Source organism: Hippichthys cyanospilos, chromosome 3 (genome assembly GCF_059441005.1).
Source record: "Hippichthys cyanospilos isolate Australia breed blue-spotted pipefish chromosome 3, RoL_Hcya_1.0, whole genome shotgun sequence".
NCBI classification, from domain to species: domain Eukaryota; kingdom Metazoa; phylum Chordata; class Actinopteri; order Syngnathiformes; family Syngnathidae; genus Hippichthys; species Hippichthys cyanospilos.
In genome coordinates, this window is record NC_142371.1 from 18,391,489 (window position 1) to 18,413,565 (window position 22,077).

A 22,077-nucleotide genomic window follows, 5' to 3' on the forward strand; every position below is an offset into this window, starting at 1 on the left:
ATTTTTTTAACGTAGCATCGCAATCAACTTAAAAATATCAAGGTGCTAGAAAAAAACTGTCGATTTTCAGTCATCTGTGGTAATAGGATTGGATTTGGGGAGTGGTGGGGTGATTAAGGAGGTAGACAAAAGCTTACAATTGAGTTCCATGGTCAGCACACAGATTTTTTTCAAGATTGATTAATAATCTCCATGATCTCTCTTTGTTTCATCCCACAAAAAGAGAAAATATATGCAACATGAATTTCTTAAATTTAATTCATTTATTTACTATTTTATGTAACTTGGGGAGTTTTGTTGAATCTATTGTTCTGCAACTTGTCAGTCATTTTACTTTAGTCACAATAGCAATAAAAAAAACATTGCTAGCAAAAAAAAAAACCTCGATTTTCACTCATCTTGGCAATTGGGTTGATTTTTTGTGGACAAAGCGGATCTCTGGGATGTTTGAAATTTGGTATTTGAAGAACAGTAGCTAATAGATTCTGAATATTTGTAAATGCTGATATTGTTCTGGATTCGGTGATTTTTTTTTCTCTGCGTTACATCTCAGTTTTACCATTTTACATGTAGTGTCACACACGTCCACCAAATGGTAGCAGAGTAATGTTGGTGGAATGGGCGTGGCCACGGTGCACTTCCGGTCTGGCAGACATTTTTGTCGTTCGGATTGACGGTAAACAGCAATCCTCTCGCTCGAGCCATTAAAGTTCGTTTTTTAATTCTTCTCGGCTAATATCGGTAAGTGAAACCAATGCGCCGACGATTGATTAGTCAAACAATGTTGTATACGAAAAAAAATACAAAAGTCGTCGCCGTGTTACCCGATAAGATCCTCGGAATGTGTTCTTGGCGGAGGAGGGGGCTAAAGGGGTGGAGAATGTTATGCAGCCTTCTACCGCGAACCAATGTCATTGAACATTTTTTATTAGGTTAAATATCGTTCATAAATGTTTTGCTTGAGATATTTACATTGTTTATTTATTATCGTTTTATCGAGATTCTCGCCGTTTTCTGATTTAGTCTTCGGTCTCGGGGGCGTGGTCATGTCAAGAAGACGGGAGTAATTTAATAGATGTTGATGGAAATCGTTCTATAAGTAATATGCTGGAGGAACAAAGGTTGTTTTGTTTGTTTTCTTAAAAGATTTTTGTTTGTGTTTTTAAGTAAAAGAGTCCAAAATGTTTTACACGTGTGGACCCAATGAAGCTATGGTCGTCTCAGGTGAGTTTATTCTGTATTTTTTTTTTACTCATATTTTGTGATATCGAGATATTACTTGAATTTTAACCATAGTATATATTTGCAGTACATTATTTGGTATCATGTGTACAATATGCTTATTACATCATTGACATACGTTTAGACTTTTTCATTAAGTGTGGAAGGAGATTTCCTTTGTTAGGACAGTATGGATTGATAGCGTTTTGATTTTGTGTAAAAGGAGGCGACTTGATGTTAGACATTAGTAAATATTTGGTTTATGTTGTGCGTCTCTTTTCTCGCAGGCTTCGGCCGCTCTCCCCCTCTAATGATTGCCGGAGGACGAGTGTTTGTCATCCCGTGCATTCAGCAAATCCAGAGGTGATTGTCCTGCTCATCTCTATAGTCGGTTTTCGTTTTTATTTTTTGGCCTATCCTCAAAATGTTGATTCTAAAACATCCAGCTCATTGATGACTGGAGACGAGTAGAAAATGCTGTTGCTGGTCATCACAGGCCCAGGGGAGTGGTTGCTAATTGATTTACTTCTCCCTGGCTCTGCCTCTCATATCCTCTCGTATAATAGCACCACGGCTATTACATTTGTGTTTCTTTGCTGTCATCCGAGCGCGGTGGAAAAAGTCCCCATACTACATTAAATAATGATGACGTAATAACATTTGTTCCAGTCATGCCAATCGTTTGGTAACTTTACAATCGATTATTGAAGTAACATTTTGGCTTGACTTGAAGTTTCCACTGTCAAAAATAAGATCCGGCTCCCGTTTTAGGATCACACTGAACACCCTGACGCTGAATGTGAAGAGTGACAAAGTGTACACCCGCCATGGCGTCCCCATCTCCGTCACCGGCATTGCTCAGGTAACGTCGGAGAGGCCGGATGAAGGAAAATGCCTTATTGTAAATACGACGATAAAAAGCATGTTAAAACCTATCTGTCAGTCAGACCAATCACAAACAACAGAAGGCGGGGTCTTTACAGTGTCAACAATGGCAGCAGAGATCCAGTTGCAGCCACCCAGCTGCTTATCTTAGGCTTATCTCAGGCGCCATTTAACCATTTAAAAACACGCTTATCACAATGTTAGGAATAGTCGAATGACAACCGTTACTACTGGTAATACAAGTAATTTATTAGTAATAATGGCAATGATGCAATAACTTAACACTATGTTTATTATTGCGAGGCACTGTATCATCGCAAAAAGAGATTTCTATCGAAAAACAGCTCAGTGTGATGAAGTTCACTTCTGTACAATCACAAACTACAAATCAACTATCCTTTTGTTGTATGTTCATTGTATTGTACATTCATCCTCTTACTTTTTTATTTATTTATTTTTACAACAATATTTTCTGCGTTGGCTCTAATGGTATAAACACAGAATTTCGATTAATGTTGCATTTGGAAAACACAAATTAAGCAGTAATATCCACCCTTTTTGTTACCCGTGATGCCCTGTGATGTCAATTTCACGCAGTAACAAATTGCAAAATGGCCGCCCCCTGAGTTTGATAAAACCAGATCTATTTTAGGCTCAATTAATTTTCGAGGGAGCATAGAACACATTATTGTAAAGAACATTTCTTTTGATCTTTTTTCAATTTAGCACAGTGGAATTTGTCCACACTCAAACAATCAGATAACTCAGTCAAAGACATTATGATTATGATTAAGACAATCAGAAATGAAGAATAAAGATGATTTGTGGAAAGTACTTTCTGAAAAATTGGGAAAGAATACCTCTTGATCAATGCCTAGACAAATCAAGAGTTTGAAAGAATATATTCATGATTCAATAAAATATTACACTCAAATCCTTTCTAATCAAATTGCAAACAAAAACCTTAAAATTTGTTCTTTTGCTGGTTGAAAAACAGTTTCTGGATTCTACAAAAGCTTGTTTTTTTTGTGCCTTGTCCACATATAAATTGCTTCAAAATTGGAGCATATATAGCATATCAAAATTTCAAACAGTGAAAATTTCAAAGAATTTTAATTGTAAAAAAGACATTTATAAGAAACACGGGGTAAAAATGGAAGAATTTTCATGGTGATTAAGTTATTTTATTTTTTTTGTCCCCAAAAAATGAAAACGTGTGGTTTATGCGCTGTATAAGGCGCACTGGATTATAAGACTCACTGTCATCTTCTGAGAAAATTTAAGGTTTAGCTGCGTCTCATAGTACGGAAAATACGGTAGTGCTTTGGCGTGATCTTGTAATGACATTGAAGAGTCTACCTGGCAGGTGAAGATCCAGGGTCAGAACAAGGAGATGCTAGCAACCGCCTGCCAGATGTTCATGGGCAAGTCTGAGGGCGAGATTGCGCAGATCGCCCTGGAGACGCTGGAGGGCCACCAGAGGGCCATCATCGCTCACCTCACCGTGGAGGTGATGCTACCGTTGTGCAATGTGTCACGGAAGCCAAAAAAAACACCACCTGCACCTCGTGACCGAAACGCGTCTCTCACCTGCCGCAGGAGATCTACCAGGACCGTAAGAAGTTCTCAGAGCAGGTCTTCAAGGTGGCCTCCTCGGACCTGGTCAACATGGGGATTGGAGTGGTCAGCTACACCCTCAAAGACGTCCATGACGATCAGGTAGACACTTGAGAAAGCAGCTTACTCCCAAGGTTGATGCAAGATGGCGTCAGCAGATGTTGCCTTCAAGCTGTTTTGTTGTTGCTCCCAGTTGAAGGTTAAAAAAACTACAAAACTTGAGCGTCATGTTTATATAGCGACAAGCCATGGATGTTTGAACACAGACGGCGCAGCAGCACATATAGACAGACGTGATACTTAGTTGTAAAACTCGTCTTTGCATGTTGGTACTCTGCTGCCCCCTGGTGGCCAAGGTGCTATCACTAGAACGTGTCAAATTTTTGGCGTCCATAGAAAAGGAAATCGACATTGCAACACAGGAAAACCATTGCAGTTAAAGAAACGTATATTTAACACACAGCAAGCAGCTGGTAATGTAAATGAATATTGTACACGGCATATGCCCGGACTTACAAATTCCAATGTAAGGACCTTTTTTTTTTTTTTTTTAGAGGTGGATGTTTTTTCTTTTCGTGAGCCTTTTTGTTTCTGCGGCGTCTGTGACCACTAATACACTTAAGTGGTCTGTATTGACTCCCTCAACCCCTCTGTACATTAGCGCTAAGTGCTACCATGGCAACCATGCGCCGTTAGATGTTTCAGGTTTACTCGTAATTACCAGGCAACCGAAATATTAGGAATAGCTCTCGATGGGAGTTAGCGGAATCAAAATAATCGCGGCGTGGTGGAATATTGACGTCTTTGCGTTTGGTTCAGGACTACCTGCACTCTCTGGGTAAGGCCAGGACAGCCCAGGTGCAGAAGGACGCCCGGATCGGAGAGGCGCAGTACAAGCGGGACGCCGTCATCAGGGTAAGAAAGTCGTCTTTAGGTTCCCGAGCACGGCCTGAAAGTCGCGCGGCCTGAAAGTCGCGCGGCCCGACCGTAGGAGGCCCAGGCCATGCAGGAGAAGGTTTCGGCCCAGTATAAGAACGAGATCGAGATGGCCAAATCCCAACGGGACTACGAGCTGAAGAAGTCTGCTTACGACATGGAGGTCAACACCAAGAAGGCGGAGTCTGAGATGGCCTATCAGCTTCAGGTATGTCCGGGCGTCTTCTTGGCACCGTCTCCGAGCTTTTCCCGCTAATTGAGTGTGCGGTCTTCTGCGAGTTATGCTTAGCATATTAGCTTGTTTCTTATACGGTTTTCCTTCCCCGCAGGTGGCCAAGACCAAGCAGCGCATCGAGGAGGAGAAGATGCAAGTGCAGGTGGTGGAGCGCAGCCAGCAGATCATGCTGCAGGAGCAGGAGATCGTGCGCAAGGAGAAGGAGCTGGAGGCCAAGGTCAAGAAGCCCGCCGAGGCCGAGAAGTATCGTCTGGAAAGGCTGGCCGAGGCTCAGCGGTAAAAGCGCCCGTCGCTCCGAAAAAGCCGTCCTCGAATAGCTCTTTTTTTCAGCTTTAGACTAACCTGTACAAACGCCGGAAAAAGTAGTTAACGGTTGCCGAAAGTTCATTTATATTGCACTTTTAGGCATACGCGTACCAGTTATAGATAATGATCTTATTCATAGTCTGCGCGACAAGTGGAGGGGGCCTGAAAGCTTTTCTCATTGCCGTGTAAGCGCTGTAAAAAAGACTTTACAGTTGTAGAATGTTGATTTATGTTGTTATTTTTTCACGTATAAACGCTGTAAAAAGTAATTCACAGTTGAAAGGTGATTTATATCGCTTTTAACTTTTTTTATGGTTAAAAAGGATGCAGTTTTAGGCGTACTTATTCAATTTTTATAGATAATCTATTTATAGTTGGCGCAGTGAGGGTGGGGGTGCAAAAGTTTTGTTTTTTGAGGGGGGTTTGCTAAATATAATTAAGAGTAACACGTCTTTTTCTTCCTTGCCGGCAGCCTGCAGCTCATCATGGAGGCCGAGGCTGAGGCAGAGTCCATCAGGGTGAGTCTTTTTTTTTGGGGGGGGGGTGCAGAGAGAGAGAAGAGCTTCTTTTGACTTTGGCGCATGCAGATGAAGGGCGAGGCAGAGGCTTTCGCCCTGGAGGCCAAAGGGCGCGCCGAGGCCGAGCAGATGGCCAAGAAGGCCGACGCCTTCAAGCAGTACGGAGAAGGAGCCATGGTGGACATGCTGCTAGAGAAGCTCCCTCTGGTCAGTTACTTTTTCGTCTCACTAATCTTGGGGGGGTGGGGGTCCTGCAAATGCGCGTTAACAAGGATGGACTCGGACGGCGGTTCAGTCCGCTCCTTTCTTTTATTAAAAATAACCCGCAACGTTCTTTTCACGCCGTACCTTCGCCTCGTCCGGGCAGATGGCCGAGGAGATCAGCAAGCCGCTGTCGGCGGCCCAGAAGATCACCATGGTGTCCAGCGGCGGCGCCGACGTGGGCGCGGCCAAGCTGGCCGGCGAGGTCCTGGAGATCATGACCCGCGTTCCCTCGGCGGTGGAGAAGCTGACCGGCGTGGACATCGGCCAGGTTTGAGCCATCCGTTCCCGCGCGACGCTTGGCGCCCAACTAAAAAGCGCCGTGTCATACCTGCCGCGTCCAGGTGGCAAACCAGTCCCTCCTCGTGCATTAAGACCACGCGGCGCCGCTCCTGTGACGCCGTCATCCCAAACGTCTGCGCCCGTCTCTCGCCCTGTCCCCGACAAGCTCTTCTTTTGATTTTCCGATGAGGCCGCCCGGCCGGCTCCGTGTCCCGTTTGCTTCCTTGGTCGATTCGAGTAAGACGCGAAGAGGTCGGGCCTCGCCGAAAACATTTGGACAAAAGTCCGACTAATACAGAAAGAGTCTTTTTCATTTCAAAGCGTTTTGAAGGTCCTACTTGGGAAGGGGTTACAATGACAAGTGACAAAATTCAATCGTTCAACCCCAAAGACGTATTTATACGTCTTTTCAGAGTCCGGACAGTCGTTCTAAATTTTCTGAAATATTAGGGTAAAAACCTCAATTGGGGGAAATTTCAGAATTAAACATTTATTAGAAAAATATCAATAATAAATTGTGATTTAGGTTTTGATATCGCAGAATTAAATGTGTAATTTTATCAAAACAAAACTATGAATATTAAATAAGCCAGTAAGTGGTTTGTCTCTTCACATCGTAAAAATAGTTTTTTTTGTGGGGGGATTTTTCTTACGCGCTGATTTCTGCTCTAATTTTTTCCCCTGAAATTCAACACACTTCCCATCAAATTTTATTCTGAAAAGAATTGAAAAAAGCGTGGAAAATAACATTTAGATTTGAATTCTAATTACATTTATTGTTGAAGTCAAATATATTCACGTGATTTTAGATGTATTGTTTTTTTTATTGTCCTGTAAAAGTATCTGAAAATTGCATAAGGCCTTCTTTTCACTGTGGCCCAGATCCTCTTTAACTCATTCAATGCCAGTGACGCCTATAGACGTCAAAGATCTATTTTCATTGCTCTGGCAGTGAAAGAGTTAATTACTCAAGTTGTCATATAGTTAAAAAAAAAAAAGCCCTAAATAACTAAATCTGCCATTATGCAGAAGAACATTGAACTCATTTGCTACCAATGGCGGCAATAGACGTCAAAAATCTGTTTTGACCAGGCTGGCAGTGAGCGCGTTCATTTGACGAGCGCTGTAACGGAAGGATTGATTCTGCAGGTGGCTTTAGAGAGGAAGTTGAAAAGGTGTTTCGGAATGTTAACGTACGTCGATGTTACTAACGCTGCTTTTACTATTCATTGTTTATCAATATGCTGTAGGGCTGACTGAGTTTTTTTGTAGTTTTTTTTTTTTTGAATAAAAGAAAGTTCTTAACGCTTTACTAACAAGCCAAATCTGGATGCATGCCGTCACCGTCAAGTGCCTGCCTGCCTTAAACTCGCTTCCACGCTTTGGTCAAACCTCAGCGCCATGTGCGCTCAGTCTGTTACATCAGGGACAAAAACAAACAAACAAACAAAAAAAAAATAGGGGTAGAAAATGAAGGTAATTTTCCGCAGGAAGTTTTGAAAGAGAGCATCATGAAACAGTTTTTAATGCATGGAAAGTAGTGACGGGTGAATGAAGCCTCATGAAGCACTTATATTGTTCTTTGCGCCTCTAGATGGCACTACTGGTTAGCCCATATACATACAGTATATATACATTATATATATATATATATATATATATATATATATATATACACATACATATATATATATATATATATATACACATACATATATATATATATATACACATACATATATATATATATATACACATACATATATATATATATATACACATACATATATATATATATATATATATATATATATATATATATATATATATATATATATATATATATATATATATATATATATATAAAATGTTTTTTTTGCCTACTTTATTATTTGCTCGAGTATGGAATGTAGTCTGCTCGGGGAAGTGAACAGAAGAATAATTTCATTGTGTAGTGTTGCTAAGCATATGACAATAAAACCCTTGAATCTTGAGATCTAATATATATACATACATACACGAATGCTTCATGAGGCTTCATTTCCCCGTCAGTAATGGAAAGGGTCCAACTTTGAAATTTTGTGTAATTTTGCAAGCTCATATCCAAGCGATACAAGCCATAATGCTGCCACTACGGATGCCTCTTACTTTCAGTGTAAGCCTTTCGAATTATCTTGTCGTGACTAACGTTTTGTCGAGTAAGAACGAAGCATGTTAGTGTTAAATGTTGAGCATATGTGTATTCAAGTGACATTCAACAAATAAAAATAAAAAATAAAAAGATTTCATGAACGTTGTGCTTTATTTGAAAAGCGCCTGTTTGAAACATCTACAAAAATAAACAGCACAATAGATGACAGCATCAAGGTAGCAAAGCGTTTCTACACAAATACAGAACTTTTTTTTCTGTTTTAGTACAGGAAAATACAAGATTCGTATTTAAAATATGTACAAACTAAACAAAGCACTATAAAAATAGGAGTTTAGTCGAACTACAGTGTATCAAAAAGGACTCAAACGACAGCGCGGCCGTTTGCAATCGGTAAACAAAACATCTGGCCCCCGTTCCGCTTTCGGCGCTCGTCAGATCGCAATCCGACATACGTAGCTTGGATTCGGGGATGAAATCTCCGCACCGCTATACTATCAATAACGGCCATTTGTTTTCAAGCCAGCTGTGTAAAAGGCAGCTATGTGAAGCGCTACACCAGAGGTTCTCCACCTGTTTTCAATGATGTACCTCTTGTTTTTGGCAATGAGTGATTTCATGCTCCAATTCATTTTCTCTTAATTTGAAAAGAAAAATGTGTAAAAAAAAAAACATCAATTTAGATTTGCTGACACAGAAACCCAACAACATGTACATCATCTGAGAATATTTTTAACACGGTATTAGAGAATTATATTTTTCTTTGGCAAAAAACTGTAATTATTTTAAAGGCTGTCTGCCATCCATTGTCTAATTGATTGAAATTTGAAGCGCTAGGTGTATTTTGCTTTAGCTACACCAAAAAAGACATTGTGTGTCACCGTAATCAAACTTAACAAAATAAAGGTACTCAACATTGAGTCACTAACACAATTTAGCAATAATTTGTTTCATGTTCCAATTCATTTGCTCTTAATTTGAAAAAAAAAACCCAAAACTTTCTATTACATCATTCAAAAGCAACAAACCGGCGAAACCGCGTTTCGATCTCAAAACACAAGTGGCCTTCATTCTATTCAGGTTACGGCAGGGGGCGCTGGAGGCATCCTGGGCTATTCTGTGAAGCACTACACTAACGTTCCATTTTACTGATCTTGGAGGTGGACTGACTGGCATCTATGTGAACCACTACGTCTACCAATCATCGCTTTTCTCGAACGGGAAAAAAAACGCACAAAAGTCAGCTGTGTGAAGCACTACACAAAGTGTTGGGAAAGGCTGAAGTGGTGAAATAAGCTCCGAATCGTAACCGCTGTCCTTGTCAGAGAGAAGAAAAGGCTCCTAATGCAGATTGCACCCGCCACCACTACACCGCAGCATGTAGCTCAGCCTGGTATGAACGCAAGCTTAGGTTACTGTGTTTTGGGGGATGCGGGGAAAGAACTGAACCAGCAGCCCCGTCCGCCCAAAAAGTAGAAAACAAACCAAAACAAAACCTTAGACCATGTTCATGGCGTCCTCGGCCAGGAAAGCGTGGATGTGGCCGAAGGACGGCCGCATCTTGCAGTCTCGGTTCCAGCAGCTCAACATGAGCTCGTAGAGACCTTGGGGGCACACGGCCGGCTTGCCCAGATACACCTGGCGGGGAGGGGGGGAGACGGCGCAAAGTGAGGGAGGGCCGCGGCGCGGCGGGCGCGGAGGGCGCGGAGGGCGGCGCTTCCCCCATACCTGCCGGCCCTGGTCCCGGAAGAACTCGCCGGCGTTGTCGATGACCTGCTCGTCCGTCAGGTTGGAGTAAGGCTGCTCCTGGCACACGCTCAGCATCTCCCACAGCGTCACGCCGAAGGCCCACGCGTCGCTGGCCGTGGTGAACTTCCCCTGCCGGCCAAAATCGCCAGACATTTCAAACGGCGACGGAAAAGTGGGAGGCGTTCCGATGAGGGACGTAAAACCTACAAGTGAGCTCGTTTTCCAATCGTTTGCTACTTGATGGCTCTAATACTTCAGTATCCAAAGTAATCAATTACTTGAGTACTTGATTCATTCAATACCAGGTATTTTTGGAGCACGTTGAAAAAAATTGCAAAAGATAATGAAAAGGGAAAAAAAACGTAAAAATCCGTCTTTGGGATGGAGTGAGTTGCTCTCACCATGAGGATGCACTCCCAGGCCATCCATCGGATGGGCAGCACGGCTCGCCCCTGGATCCTGTAGTAGTCTCCGGCGTAGAGGTTCCTGCTCATGCCGAAGTCGGCGATCTTGATGTGGCGCTCGCCGCCGGGGTCGTCGGCGCCGCCCTTGTCCCCGCCCACCAGGCAGTTGCGCGTGGCCAGGTCGCGGTGCACAAAGTTGAGCGAGGAGAGGAACTTCATCCCCGAGGCGATCTGGCTGGCCATGGAGATGAGGGCCGGGTAGCTGGCGCCCCCAAAAGAACCCGACGTTTTTAGAACTTGTTTAGAACCCTTTTTTTCAAGGGGGCGTGGTCACCTGATGGTGGGCGTGGCATGCGAGGGTCCGCTCTTGTCCAGCAGCACGCGGTGGGACAGGTACTGGTTGAGGTCCCCGCATTCCATGTACTCGGTGACCATGCAGAGCGGGTCGCTGCTGACGCACACGCCCAGCAGGCGGATGATGTTGGGGTCCTTCAGGCGCGACAGGATCTTCACTTCCTTCAGGAAGTCGTTCCTGAACGCCCCACCAAAACCACAGCGCTTCAAACATACCCTTATAGATTGCAGATCATTGGCGACGATTTTTTGGGCCATTTTGACAAATATCGGCATCTTCGTTTTGTTTTAGTCTGAAAGCAACACATTGAGCGCCGCTGACGTAAAAAGACGTCGACCGAAACAACAGTGGAGTGCCGTGAACGTCAATTATGTTTGTATCTATTTATTTCATTTATTTTAAGCCATTTGCGATCTTTCAGCCAATTCTTTGAACTTTACAGCAAAGATATTTTACATCAAAGGGGTAAGCGCTGAAAGAAGACACCAGGGAGCTGAAATTTCACCCGGATGGTGATGTCATGAGACTGAAATGGCTAGACCAACTTAATCATCACAATTGGTTCTCAACTTAGTTCTCATCCTTCTAAGTGGTTAAAATACTGCGAGTGTAGAATGTGGAAGAACGTATGCAAAAAATGGACACAAAACTGCACAAGTTTTAAGTTAAGAGAAATAAAAACACTACGGTCAGTCATAATCCTCAAAAAATGGTCAGCAGTTTTTAATTTTTTTTTTTTACACGGACTGCATTAAAATAAGAGAGTTAATATTAAAACGTAAAATGAAACAAAGTTCCTGTTATTTTACAAATTTAGAGAATTATTTACTGAAGAAATCTAGAAAAGCGATTATTTTATTTCAAGCCAATGTTACGTTATATTGTTACCTATATTTTAGATGCAACAAAAAAAATCTCCTAAGATTAATGCACATTTGTATAAAAACAACCAGGAATCACACTAGAAAATGAACTGCAGTAACTAACATCATAAAATAAAAAATGAAACATTACCAACCTGGCATTTTTGGAAGCATCAGGTCGCAGTATCTTGACCGCCACCAGCAGAGGGCGACCTTTCCTCACGTTGAATGGGAACTCGAGGTTGGGAAGGTCCTGAGGGTTTTCGATCTCACACAGGTGCACCTGTCATCAAAACAACAAAGTATGTATATATATATATATATATATATATATATATATATATATATATATATATATATATATATATGTAAATATAAGAAATGTGTCGCTACCTCTCCAAACTGCCCTTCCCCAAGCTTCTCCTTGAAGACGAGACACTGGCGCGGCAGTTCGGGCAGGGGTCCGGCGTCGGCGCCGGGGCTGGACGAGGCCAGGGCGGGCACGGCGTAGGTGTTGTTGCCGCTGACGCCCTGGAGACTGACGATGTCGGCCTCGGCGTAGTGCGGCACGCTGGGCGGCAGCGGCGGCGACACGGGCGGCGACAGCGCCGGGTACGGCGGCGAGCCCGGGTACGGCGGAGGCTCGTCCTGCATCAGGGGGAAGCCCTTCTCCGGGACCAAGTCCAGGCCGCAGACTGGGAGGCCAAAGAAAAGACCGGTTAATGGTGAAATGCCTATTGATTAAAAAAAATATATATATACATATATATATATACATATATATATGAAATAGATGTGGCGATAGTATAAGCGAAACTAACCACCAAGATGAAAAAACAGGATTAAAAAAAAAAAAAGAGTGAGAGAGTGTGGATGCTACACCATCTTATGTTTGCAAACAACTGGGATAGGCTCCAGCTCACTTTCGATTTAAGAACCTAATTTTACCCTGCAGTAACAGAAGTCGCCCCTAGAGGGGAGTGTGTATCTTCCCTAGGAATTTGGACTAAAATCTCACGTTTTTTTTGTTGTTTTTTTAAGGGTCTGTACATTACTTTCCAGATACGTAGGAATTAAATTGATACTTAAATATTGGGGATTGAATGGCCAGACTTAGAAAAAAAAAACAAAAAAAAAACGTGAAAATAGTTTCCTGGCATCGAATGAGTTAATCAAAAATCAATCAAATGAAAATTTATTTTCTTAAAATTACTTGATAAGGCCCAAATCCTTAGTGGGATATGAATAGCCCTAAGAAATATATTAAAAATGATCAAACTAAAAACAAACAAAAAATAAATACATAAATAAAATAATAAACAGACGCCCGCTCTTGAAAATCTACTAAAAAAAACGTGAAAAAAGTAAAAAATAAATGGAAAACTAGAAAAAAAAAACCTGCTTCATACTGTATATAAATATGTTTGTACTGTATTATACAGCCCCTGGTGGCCAAGGTGAGCAGAACAGAAGGAGCAGCACAATGACTATTGAATTGAACCCCCCAAAAAAGCCACATTTAAAAAAATCTTCTATATTTAATTTTTGTTTTATGTCACTGTTTTTAGGAAGTAAACACTTTTTATTTTGCAGCTCCACAGCACCTAAGAAGACACAAAGCCCGCCAATAATCAAATATGTGAGAACGTGTCTAATAGGATCTAAAACTAAGCAAGCACACAAAGCAAGAGTCCAAGTCTAGCCGCATGCACTAAAAGAAGAAGAGTTACTCCGCTAGATTTCAGCCAAGCCTGCAGTCGGGGGGAGAGCCGACCCCCGCTTCTCCCGGTGGGAGGCGTCTTACCGTTGAGGCTCTTTTCCTGAGCCCGACAGGTGCTGGGCCCGGAGCCTTTCCTGTGATCTGACAGGGGCGGGTCATAGGTCGGCTTGTTTAACAGCAAGACTGGGAGAGCACAAACGCACACAATACGCACAACGCCGCACGCGAAAAGTAGACCCAACCAAATCGAATTCGGCGGCTCGAGCCGGAGGACGGGATGCAAAAGGCGGGTTAACACACACACAACGCCGCGGGGGCAAATCGGGTTTGGGGAGGCTGAGACAACATGCCGCACTCCTGCCCTGAGCAACAACCCCCCCCCCCCTCCCCAATCCCAAACAAGAGCTGCTTTGTGTATTCTCACACGGGCATTCTCGCCTTACTTTTGAACGCTTCACAGTTGGAATTTAAAAAAAAAAAAGTGTTTACTTCATATGTTCTTTGGACAAAAATATTGGGACATGCCTTTTAAACGTCCTCACTGCACAAAAACAAAGTTCACCGTCCTTCAATCCCAAACATACATTTGTATTTTTTAAGGGTCCTGGCATTCAATATGAAGTAAATGAATCTCTACTTGATTACCTAAAGTACTAGATTACTTGAGTACTTAATTTAGTGCCAAACAAATTGAGAAAAAAATATTTCTTTCAGGTATACATGGATTAGATTGATAATTGATCACTTATACTGGCTTGTCACCCAAAAAAAAATAACATATTTATATATTCTAATACGCCACTTAATGATACACAATACATAGAAGTACGTGGCTCAAAATATGAAGTGGAAAAAATGGAACGATGCCAAGTTGAAATCCGTAATTTTGAGAAAAATGTAAAATTTGGCAAATTCGTTCAGTGGAGCGCATCGTCTACTAATGCCTTATTTTCATACTTTTTGTTTGCAGGGAAATAAAAGTCCAGACCTTAAGGATTTTTTTTTTTTTTGTAGAAATGGACATCGCTGTCGAAATCGTGTATTTTTGCCAACAACTAATGCATCGCACACACACACTGCATTTTACTGTTTGTTCTTAGTTTGTTCTGATGAGCATGTGTCCTCATGCTTCTGTTGAATCAAGCCCATAAAGTGCTTTCTGGTGGCTCCAGGCCAAAAGCGCAAAAGCTTTTTCACGCTTGAAGGCATGTGTCAAGGACAAAGTGCATGTCTCAATGCCGTGCATGTGTGTGTGTGTGCGCTTATCGGACCAACCGGCGCTGTCACGGTGGTCCCGCGGGTGCAGCAAGGCGCTAGGCTCCTGATACTCGCTTTCGGCCTCTCGCTCGGGGTCGTCCGGGAAAGTGTGTATCCGCTGGTAGCGGCTAGAGTAGCTGTGCGTGTTGTTGATCACCACGTTGTCCGAGGGAACTGACAGGTGCACGCGCAGCTCGTCGCTAGACAGGCTGCCCTGCGCCTGCCAAAACAATCACATTTTACAATACCGTATATATATATATTTTATATTATATATATTATATTTTATATATATACAGTATATGTATAATATTATATTATATATATTTATACAGTATATGTATAATATTATATTATATATATATATATATATATATTTTATATTATATATATATATTATATTTTATATATATACAGTATATGTATGATATTATATTATATATATTTATACAGTATATGTATTATATATATATATATTTTATATATATATATACACACACACACACACACACACACACACACATACTGTACATACACATACATATATGCACATATACGGATACATTATATATAATAGTACATAATGTCTATAATTTTTTATATATATTATATGTAAACATATATTTTAATTATATACAATATTTAAAAAAATATATATAAATATATATATATGGAATCATGCAATATATAATTTATATATATGTAAACATATTTCAATAATATATATAAAAACGACATAAAAATATATATGAAATCATGCAATATTTATATGTTTACATATATATGATACAAAAATCAATACATGATCTACCAATATCTTGGTATATGTAATTTCTGATGTTCTGATACTATTTGTGTTGCTCTCACCTTCCCCAGTAATTTTTTCCAATACTGCCTCCAGAGAATGCCGGCGATGACGGCCAGCAGCAGCAAGATGATGCCCACCAGGCAGCCAATCAGGATGGCCGTGTTGCTGCTGTCGTCTTTGGCCACCGGGAGCCCCGCCCTCGGAGACACGGCGGCCAACTCGGAACCTGCGCCGGAAAGGGAGAGAGCGAGGGGTTGACCCGACCTTCCGTTTGGGATGTGCGCACTGTTATGTTTCGCGGACAAGCACGCCGCCAAAACACACACACGCGCTATCAGCTGATACGTGAAAAAACGCAAAACTCTTTTCTATACACAATGTATCAATAGCGGAGGTCATTTAATCCCCCGTGGTCATCTAAGGCATGCAGGTATGCGAGAACAACCGCGGGGCCCAAGCGAGACAAGGCGGCCATTCTCCCACACACACGCATCAGTCTGTCAACACAATTGCTAATAAATCCACATACTTCTGTTTTTTTTTTTTTTTCTTTCAAACTTGTGAACAAAGCATGCCACAGAGACAACCTTCAGCTTACTTTTCAGACTCCAAACCCCCAGAACATGCACTTTGCACAAAAAAAACGGTTCTCAAATAGGAGTAACGAGTTTCAGCCACTGATAAAAATCGAACTGAATGCTTTTTAATGATGGAGGTGAACAGCACATGTTTCTTTTCAAATTAAGAGCAAATCAGTTGACGCAGCCGTGTGATAGATTTTTCAAAAGTGTCAAGTATTCAGCAGATGAGCCAGAAATAAATTTAATCGGCCAATGGAATCGGCTGATAGTCCTTTGAAAATTGGCAGAATTGAGAGTGTGTGTGTGTATGTTTTCTTTTTTTTAACATATGATAAAGAAGGCAAAGAAAATCATGTTCAAAACCCTTCCCCAAAAAATCCTGTTAAAATACAAGGAAAAAGTAATGTAAAACAGTTCAAAAAAAATCTTTAATTTTTGTAATCGTTGGTGTAATGCAGAGGGGCATTTGTTGCATTTTAGTGTCATGACAGTGGATTTTGTTTTTAAATTAAGAGTAAATGAATCGGAACATGAACCGACTCAGTTCTAGCGACTAATTTGTGTTATATTGGCTTTAATGCAAAACACTGCACGGTTATGCAGTAATCCCTCGCGCCGGAAGCCGATCACGTGTCTTGTAGGAGTGCCCGTCTCCCTCATGAAACTCACAGGTTTTTTTTTTTTTTTTAAATTAAAAAAAAAAGGGCTAGATCACCGTATTGTTACACGATGTGTCTGCTGAATAAAATACGCTTCAATATTCCAGTACAAATGTAGTTCCATGGCACAGCAGGACAAACTTGATTAATTATGTTCCATCCTTCGAGGTTCCACTGTAATTAGCGAAGGGAGAAGCCAAACGAACACTGATGCACTAGCCATCCTTTTGAATTCATCTCCTTTTTCGTCTCACCTGACAGGGTCCAATTAGCGGTGGTGTCCATCATGAAGGTGGAGCTGGCGGTGGGAGGAGGTGCTGGAAGGGGAGGAGGAGGAGGAGATGGACAAAGGAGGAAGGGGTGAATGAGCAAAGGTGATGAAGGGGAAATGAGAGAATGGGGAGGGGTTTGTGCCATTTTTTTTCCTTTTCAAATTAAGAGCAAACTAATTGGAACGTGAAGCAACTTGCGTTATGGGGACTTCTTTCTAAAATGCCTTTTAAGACTTATAGGGATGTGCATTATTATTATTATTTTTTTTTTTTAATGCCGTGGCAGGAAGAGTACCTTTCCAAATTAATTGGAACATGAAGCATGGAGTGAAGCATGATGGGTAATGACGAGAGCGGCGGCGTGACGAGCCGGACTCACCAGAGGCGGCGGCGGTGGTGTTGGCGGCTCCGCCGCCGCTCGGGGCGGGACTGGACGACGTCTCGTTGACGAATGGGGAAAAGCTGCGACCATTCGTCTGTGTCACGTCCTTTTCAAAAGCGTCTGGATGGGGAACAACCAGGGAGTTTTTTTTTTCATTAAAAAAAAAAAAAACATCAATTTTCTATCACGCTTGACATCATTAAGGTCGTGGGCGGAGCTTGTTATCGGGCCGATACCTGTCGTTTTTTTTAAGGTATATGTACACTCTCATGAAGGAATTGTTTTGGGGGGGTTTATCAAAAGTGCTAGTGGTATCGGTACATGATATCAGCGACTACTCAATAGTTGAGTACTCCTATTGAAAAAGGAATATCGAACATCCCTAGTATATCATTTTTAAAGAAGCAAAAAAAAAATTGTCTCCAAACGTGTACTGCAGGCATTCACCAGAATATCCAAATAACTTTTTATAAAATGTATTATACATATTTATTTTTGTTTTTACAGTATAATTTACAATACATTTATATATTGTATATTTTTCGAGAGTTAGTTTTTTTATATGTAATTTTTGAACTATGACGCAATGCAGTTTATTTTTTTACTAAACTGTGTAAAAACTTGAGTGACTTTACTATTCCATAATGAATTACAGCTCATAAGCGTTCTGTAAGGTGACAGTTTGAGTATGAAAAATGACATCATTTCCTCCAGTGAAGTTGTTTTCAATGTAAACTAAACTTGAACGTCAAGCAGCAAGAAACGTGTTGCGGCTCCATTACATAAACAGCAAAAAAAAATAAAAATAAAAAATCATTATTATGGTTGTAACGGCAGAGTTGATGGTAAAGTTGTCCCCCTGGATCTCATTAGTAAGTTGAGTTGTAGTTTGTGAAATAAAGCGTACCGGCCTGCTGAACTTGAAGTTGCTGGGCAAAACTTTCATTCGTTGCCAGTAAACCAAACCATGCATTATTTATGATTTTTTTTTCGCTTTCTGGGTTAGGTGTGATTATGAGAAACTTTGCAATGACTGATATTTTTTTTCTCTCTCCAGTCCAGTGTGTCATATTGAAGAGTGTAGAGATCCCACCAAGCCTGAAAATTCAGGAACAAGTTGCCAGTTTCCTTGGCGAGTCGTGACATCGCCTGGCCGTGAATAAGCTTCACTCCATTTTTTTTTTTTTTTTTTTTTTTCCTCCCCACGCTGCAAGGCGGCGCACATAAAAACGCCCGGGCGAGCGTGATGGCGCATAGCGATGTAAATAACGCAGCAAGGGACAAAACAACAAAAACGTTTCATGACATTGGGAAAAGTAATAATAAGAGAATAAAAAGAAGTAGAAAGAGTGAAGGTAGTACAGTAGCAGTCGTACAAAATATAAAAAGCAGAAGGAATATCAAGTAAGGTAATAACAAGTGGAGTACTGTGATATTGTAGTAGCAACACTGGTAGTGGTAGTAGTAGTGAATTATAGAGAAATAGAGATAGTGAAAGAGTACTTGTGGTAGTACAGTAGCAGTATTAGTATAAAGTAGCAGTGAAAGTACTGTAAAAAAAAAAATAGGAGTAAAGTAGACCAATGGTCGTATTCGTCAAAGTAGTACAAGTTTCAGTAGCAGATTTATCAGAAGTAATGTAGTAATTAATGTGACAGCAATACTGCAAAAATAGGTGTGATGTTAGCAGCGTGGTAATGGCAGCGGTAACGATGCTAGTAATAGCACTCGTAGACTCGTAGTAGTAATGACGGTAGCAGTAGCGCTATAGTGGCAGCAGTAGTGGTAGGAGTAGTGGTGGTACCAGTAGCGTTAGCGGTGGTAGTAGTAGTAATCGTCGTGGTGGTAGTAACATTAGCATTAGCATTATGGTAGTAGTAATGACGGTAGCAGTAGCGGTATAGTGGCAGCAGTAGTGGTGGTACCAGTAGCGTTAGTGGTGGTAGTAGTCGTGGTGGTGGTAGTAACATTAGCATTAGCATTATGGTAGTGGTACTAGCGACAGCTGTAGCAGCAGTAGTAGATATTGATCATAGCAGCAGTAGTGGTAGGAGTAGTGGTGGTAGCTGTAGCATTAGCGGTGGTAGTAGTAGTCGTGGTGGTAGTAGCGGTACCATTAGCATTATGGTAGTGGTACTAGGAGTAGTGGTAGTAGTGGCAGTAGCATTAGCATTATGGAAGTGATACTAGGAGTAGTGGTCATGGGGGCATTAGCATTATGGTAGTGATACTAGGAGTAGTGGTAGTGGGGGCATTAGCAGTAGTAGTTGTGGTGGCGGTAGCATTAGTGGTGGTAGTAGTCGTAGTCGCTGTGGTGGTAGTAGCCGTAACATTAGCATTATGGTAGTGATACTAGGAAGTAGCGGTAGTGGCGGCAGTAGCATTAGCAGTGGAAGTAGCAGTAGTAGTTGTGGTGGCGGTAGCAGTAGCATTAGCATCATGGTAGTGATGCTAGCAATGGTGGTAGCAGCAGTCAAAGTAGTGGTAGTAGTATTAGTGGGTATTAACGTAGTAGTAGTCGTGACAGTAGCACCAGTAGTTTTAGAAGGTAGGTAACAGTAGTTGTAGTAGTGACGGGAGCAGAGGTAGTGGTATTTGTAGGAGTGGTGGCGGTTGCAGTAGCGGCGGCATTACTGGTGGTGGCAGTAGTGCTAGTATTAGCATTATGGTAGCAGTAGTGGTATTTGCGGCAGTAGCGGTAGGAATAATGTTATAGTAGCGCTAAAGTTATCGATGTTGGTCGCGGCGGCGGAAAAAGTAGCATCATGGTAGCAGTAGTGGTAGCAGCATTTGCAGCAATTGATGTGGTGGCGATGGAAGTTGCAAGCATTTCCTGTCAAGTCTGAGTGGTAGGCGCGGTCTTTACCGGAAAGAAAGGATATCTCGCTGAGAAGCATCCATCGGTCGGTGAAGAAGAAGCTGCAGCGCAAGATGTGCGCGAGGCGTCCGTGCAGGGGCAGCGAGAGCGTGCGGGCCGAGGGGTCCTTCAGGTCGTCCAGGGGGACGGGCACGGCGAGGGGCGGCGACGACCACGGCAGCAGCAGGCCGGCTTTGAAGGCGCACTCCACCTTGTTGAACACCCGCACGCCCTGAGTGTGACGGTTGTTGCTGTGCACCTGATCGCCAAAGCAAATGGAGATGTAAACAATAACCTGGAGTTACAGTTGACAGAGGGCAGCCATCTTGCCTTGCCGTAGTTACTGATCACTTCTATTCATTTTACTTCCTGTTAACATATTTTCAAAATGTTCATTAATATACAGTACATTTTCGCAGCATAAGAAATGCGGTGGCAACGTAAGATGGCTGCCAGACATGTTATTGCTTTGTATTCATCGGAGCTTTTTATTGGTTATTTACATTTTAGTTTTGAAACGTTCATTTATATAATGTACATTGTTCCTTTATAACAAATGTAGTGGCAACATAAGATGGCCGCCCACCATGTCGTTACTGTCACCTTGTATTAGCCATGTAGCCAGTGGAAGTTACCTTAATGGCTATTTATTTAATAATTGGGGGCGTTTACATTTTATTTTTTAAAGATAGTGTACTTTAGTGTACTTTGTCTCTTTATAGTGCTTAGCTCAATGTCTTTTAAACTTGTGCGCAAGCTAATTTGACTTAGCCATGTGTCCAATGAAAATGAGGTTTTTTTTGGCTATGAGTGCATTTATATTTTTTTTTCCAAAATGTCCAATAATATACTGTAATGTATTTTTTTTCTTTACAACAAAAGTGGAGGCAACACAAGATGGCCGCCAAGCTTTCCATTATTGTTGCTTTGTATTAGCCATGTAGCCAGCGGAAATGACCTTAATTGGGTGCATTTTCACGTTATTTCAAAAATGTTCGTTAACGTACTTTGTCTCCTTATAACAAATAAAATTGGAAAAAGAACGCTAGTGACCCTGTGCTCAACATTTTTTTACACTTGTGGCAAGCTAATTTAACTTTTTTACACCCTCCACATCTGTCATTACCGAGTGTGATTATTTTTGTACGACTTTGCCAGTTTGACCTCAGAATTCATTCATCAATTCCATTTGCTGCGATGGCAAAATTCTTCACGTCGTTCCCAAAGAACAACCGATGACAAACCGATCCCAACGGTCGAAAGTTGGCGATGTTAGCGCCGCAAACAAACGACAAAATGCGGCGGCGCGGCCTTGTTAACCTGCCGCTTCATTCCAAGCCCGTCACCTGTAAATGGATCCACATGTGAGGCCGACAGCTGCGCCGCGCGCGCTAGCTGCCTGCCAGCCATTCTTTCTGCACGTGCGCCTTTTTCAGCCAAGGTCGCACCGGTTGCTTTCAATAAAACCCCGACGGACACAAACGGAGCGTCGCGAAGCCTCGCAACCCAAAACCCCCGAGGGAGAGAAAAAAAAAAGTCATAGCGTTGAAGGAAGTGCAGGTTAACGCGCACGCAAGGTCGCGCTAGGTTGCGCGCGAGTTAACAGCGGCGGCATGTTAAGTAACTTTGCTAAAACGGAGCTGGCGTTCTCACTCTTAACAAATCCACGCCGTCATGTCAGCTGAGATTCGTGTTGGGAAACCCCTGGTGAAAATACAGGAAACCGCCTGAGTTTAAAAGAAAAAAAAAAACAGCGGGGA

General features: G+C 41.9%; 2 protein-coding genes across 2 annotated transcripts in view; one reads left to right on the forward strand and one right to left on the reverse strand.

Moving 5' to 3' along the window:
- The first annotated feature begins 611 nt into the window (after positions 1-611).
- On the forward strand, positions 612-7,970 carry flot1b (flotillin 1b). The gene is made up of 13 exons (XM_088410617.1): positions 612-741; positions 1,168-1,224; positions 1,509-1,584; positions 1,993-2,083; positions 3,473-3,616; positions 3,706-3,825; positions 4,543-4,638; positions 4,715-4,867; positions 4,989-5,170; positions 5,673-5,718; positions 5,788-5,925; positions 6,086-6,250; positions 6,324-7,970. Exons 2-13 carry the CDS (start codon positions 1,182-1,184, stop codon positions 6,351-6,353), a joined length of 1,284 nt encoding a protein of 427 aa, XP_088266743.1. The 5' UTR covers positions 612-741; positions 1,168-1,181; the 3' UTR covers positions 6,354-7,970.
- Positions 7,971-8,544: 574 nt separating this feature from the next.
- The window catches only part of ddr1 (discoidin domain receptor tyrosine kinase 1), a 51,446-nt gene continuing 37,913 nt past the window's right edge, over positions 8,545-22,077 (reverse strand). The window contains exons 9-20 of the mRNA XM_088410614.1: positions 20,327-20,576; positions 17,458-17,580; positions 17,061-17,123; positions 15,626-15,792; positions 14,777-14,978; positions 13,586-13,684; positions 12,175-12,476; positions 11,937-12,064; positions 10,898-11,095; positions 10,561-10,825; positions 10,139-10,288; positions 8,545-10,048 (exon numbers count right to left, since the gene is read on the reverse strand). Coding sequence (XP_088266740.1) covers positions 9,908-10,048; positions 10,139-10,288; positions 10,561-10,825; positions 10,898-11,095; positions 11,937-12,064; positions 12,175-12,476; positions 13,586-13,684; positions 14,777-14,978; positions 15,626-15,792; positions 17,061-17,123; positions 17,458-17,580; positions 20,327-20,576 — 2,088 coding nt within the window. The 3' untranslated portion in view covers positions 8,545-9,907. The remainder of the gene's footprint in view (positions 10,049-10,138; positions 10,289-10,560; positions 10,826-10,897; positions 11,096-11,936; positions 12,065-12,174; positions 12,477-13,585; positions 13,685-14,776; positions 14,979-15,625; positions 15,793-17,060; positions 17,124-17,457; positions 17,581-20,326; positions 20,577-22,077) is intronic.

Excerpts from the sequence above, each read along its gene's own strand:
- flot1b (XM_088410617.1), top strand. The coding sequence starts at position 1,182 with ATGTTTTACACGTGTGGACCCAATGAAGCTATGGTCGTCTCAG. Across the intron at positions 1,225-1,508 it reads TGAAGCTATGGTCGTCTCAG|GCTTCGGCCGCTCTCCCCCT; the intron begins GTGAGTTTATTC and ends CTTTTCTCGCAG. Across the intron at positions 4,639-4,714 it reads AGCGGGACGCCGTCATCAGG|GAGGCCCAGGCCATGCAGGA; the intron begins GTAAGAAAGTCG and ends GCCCGACCGTAG.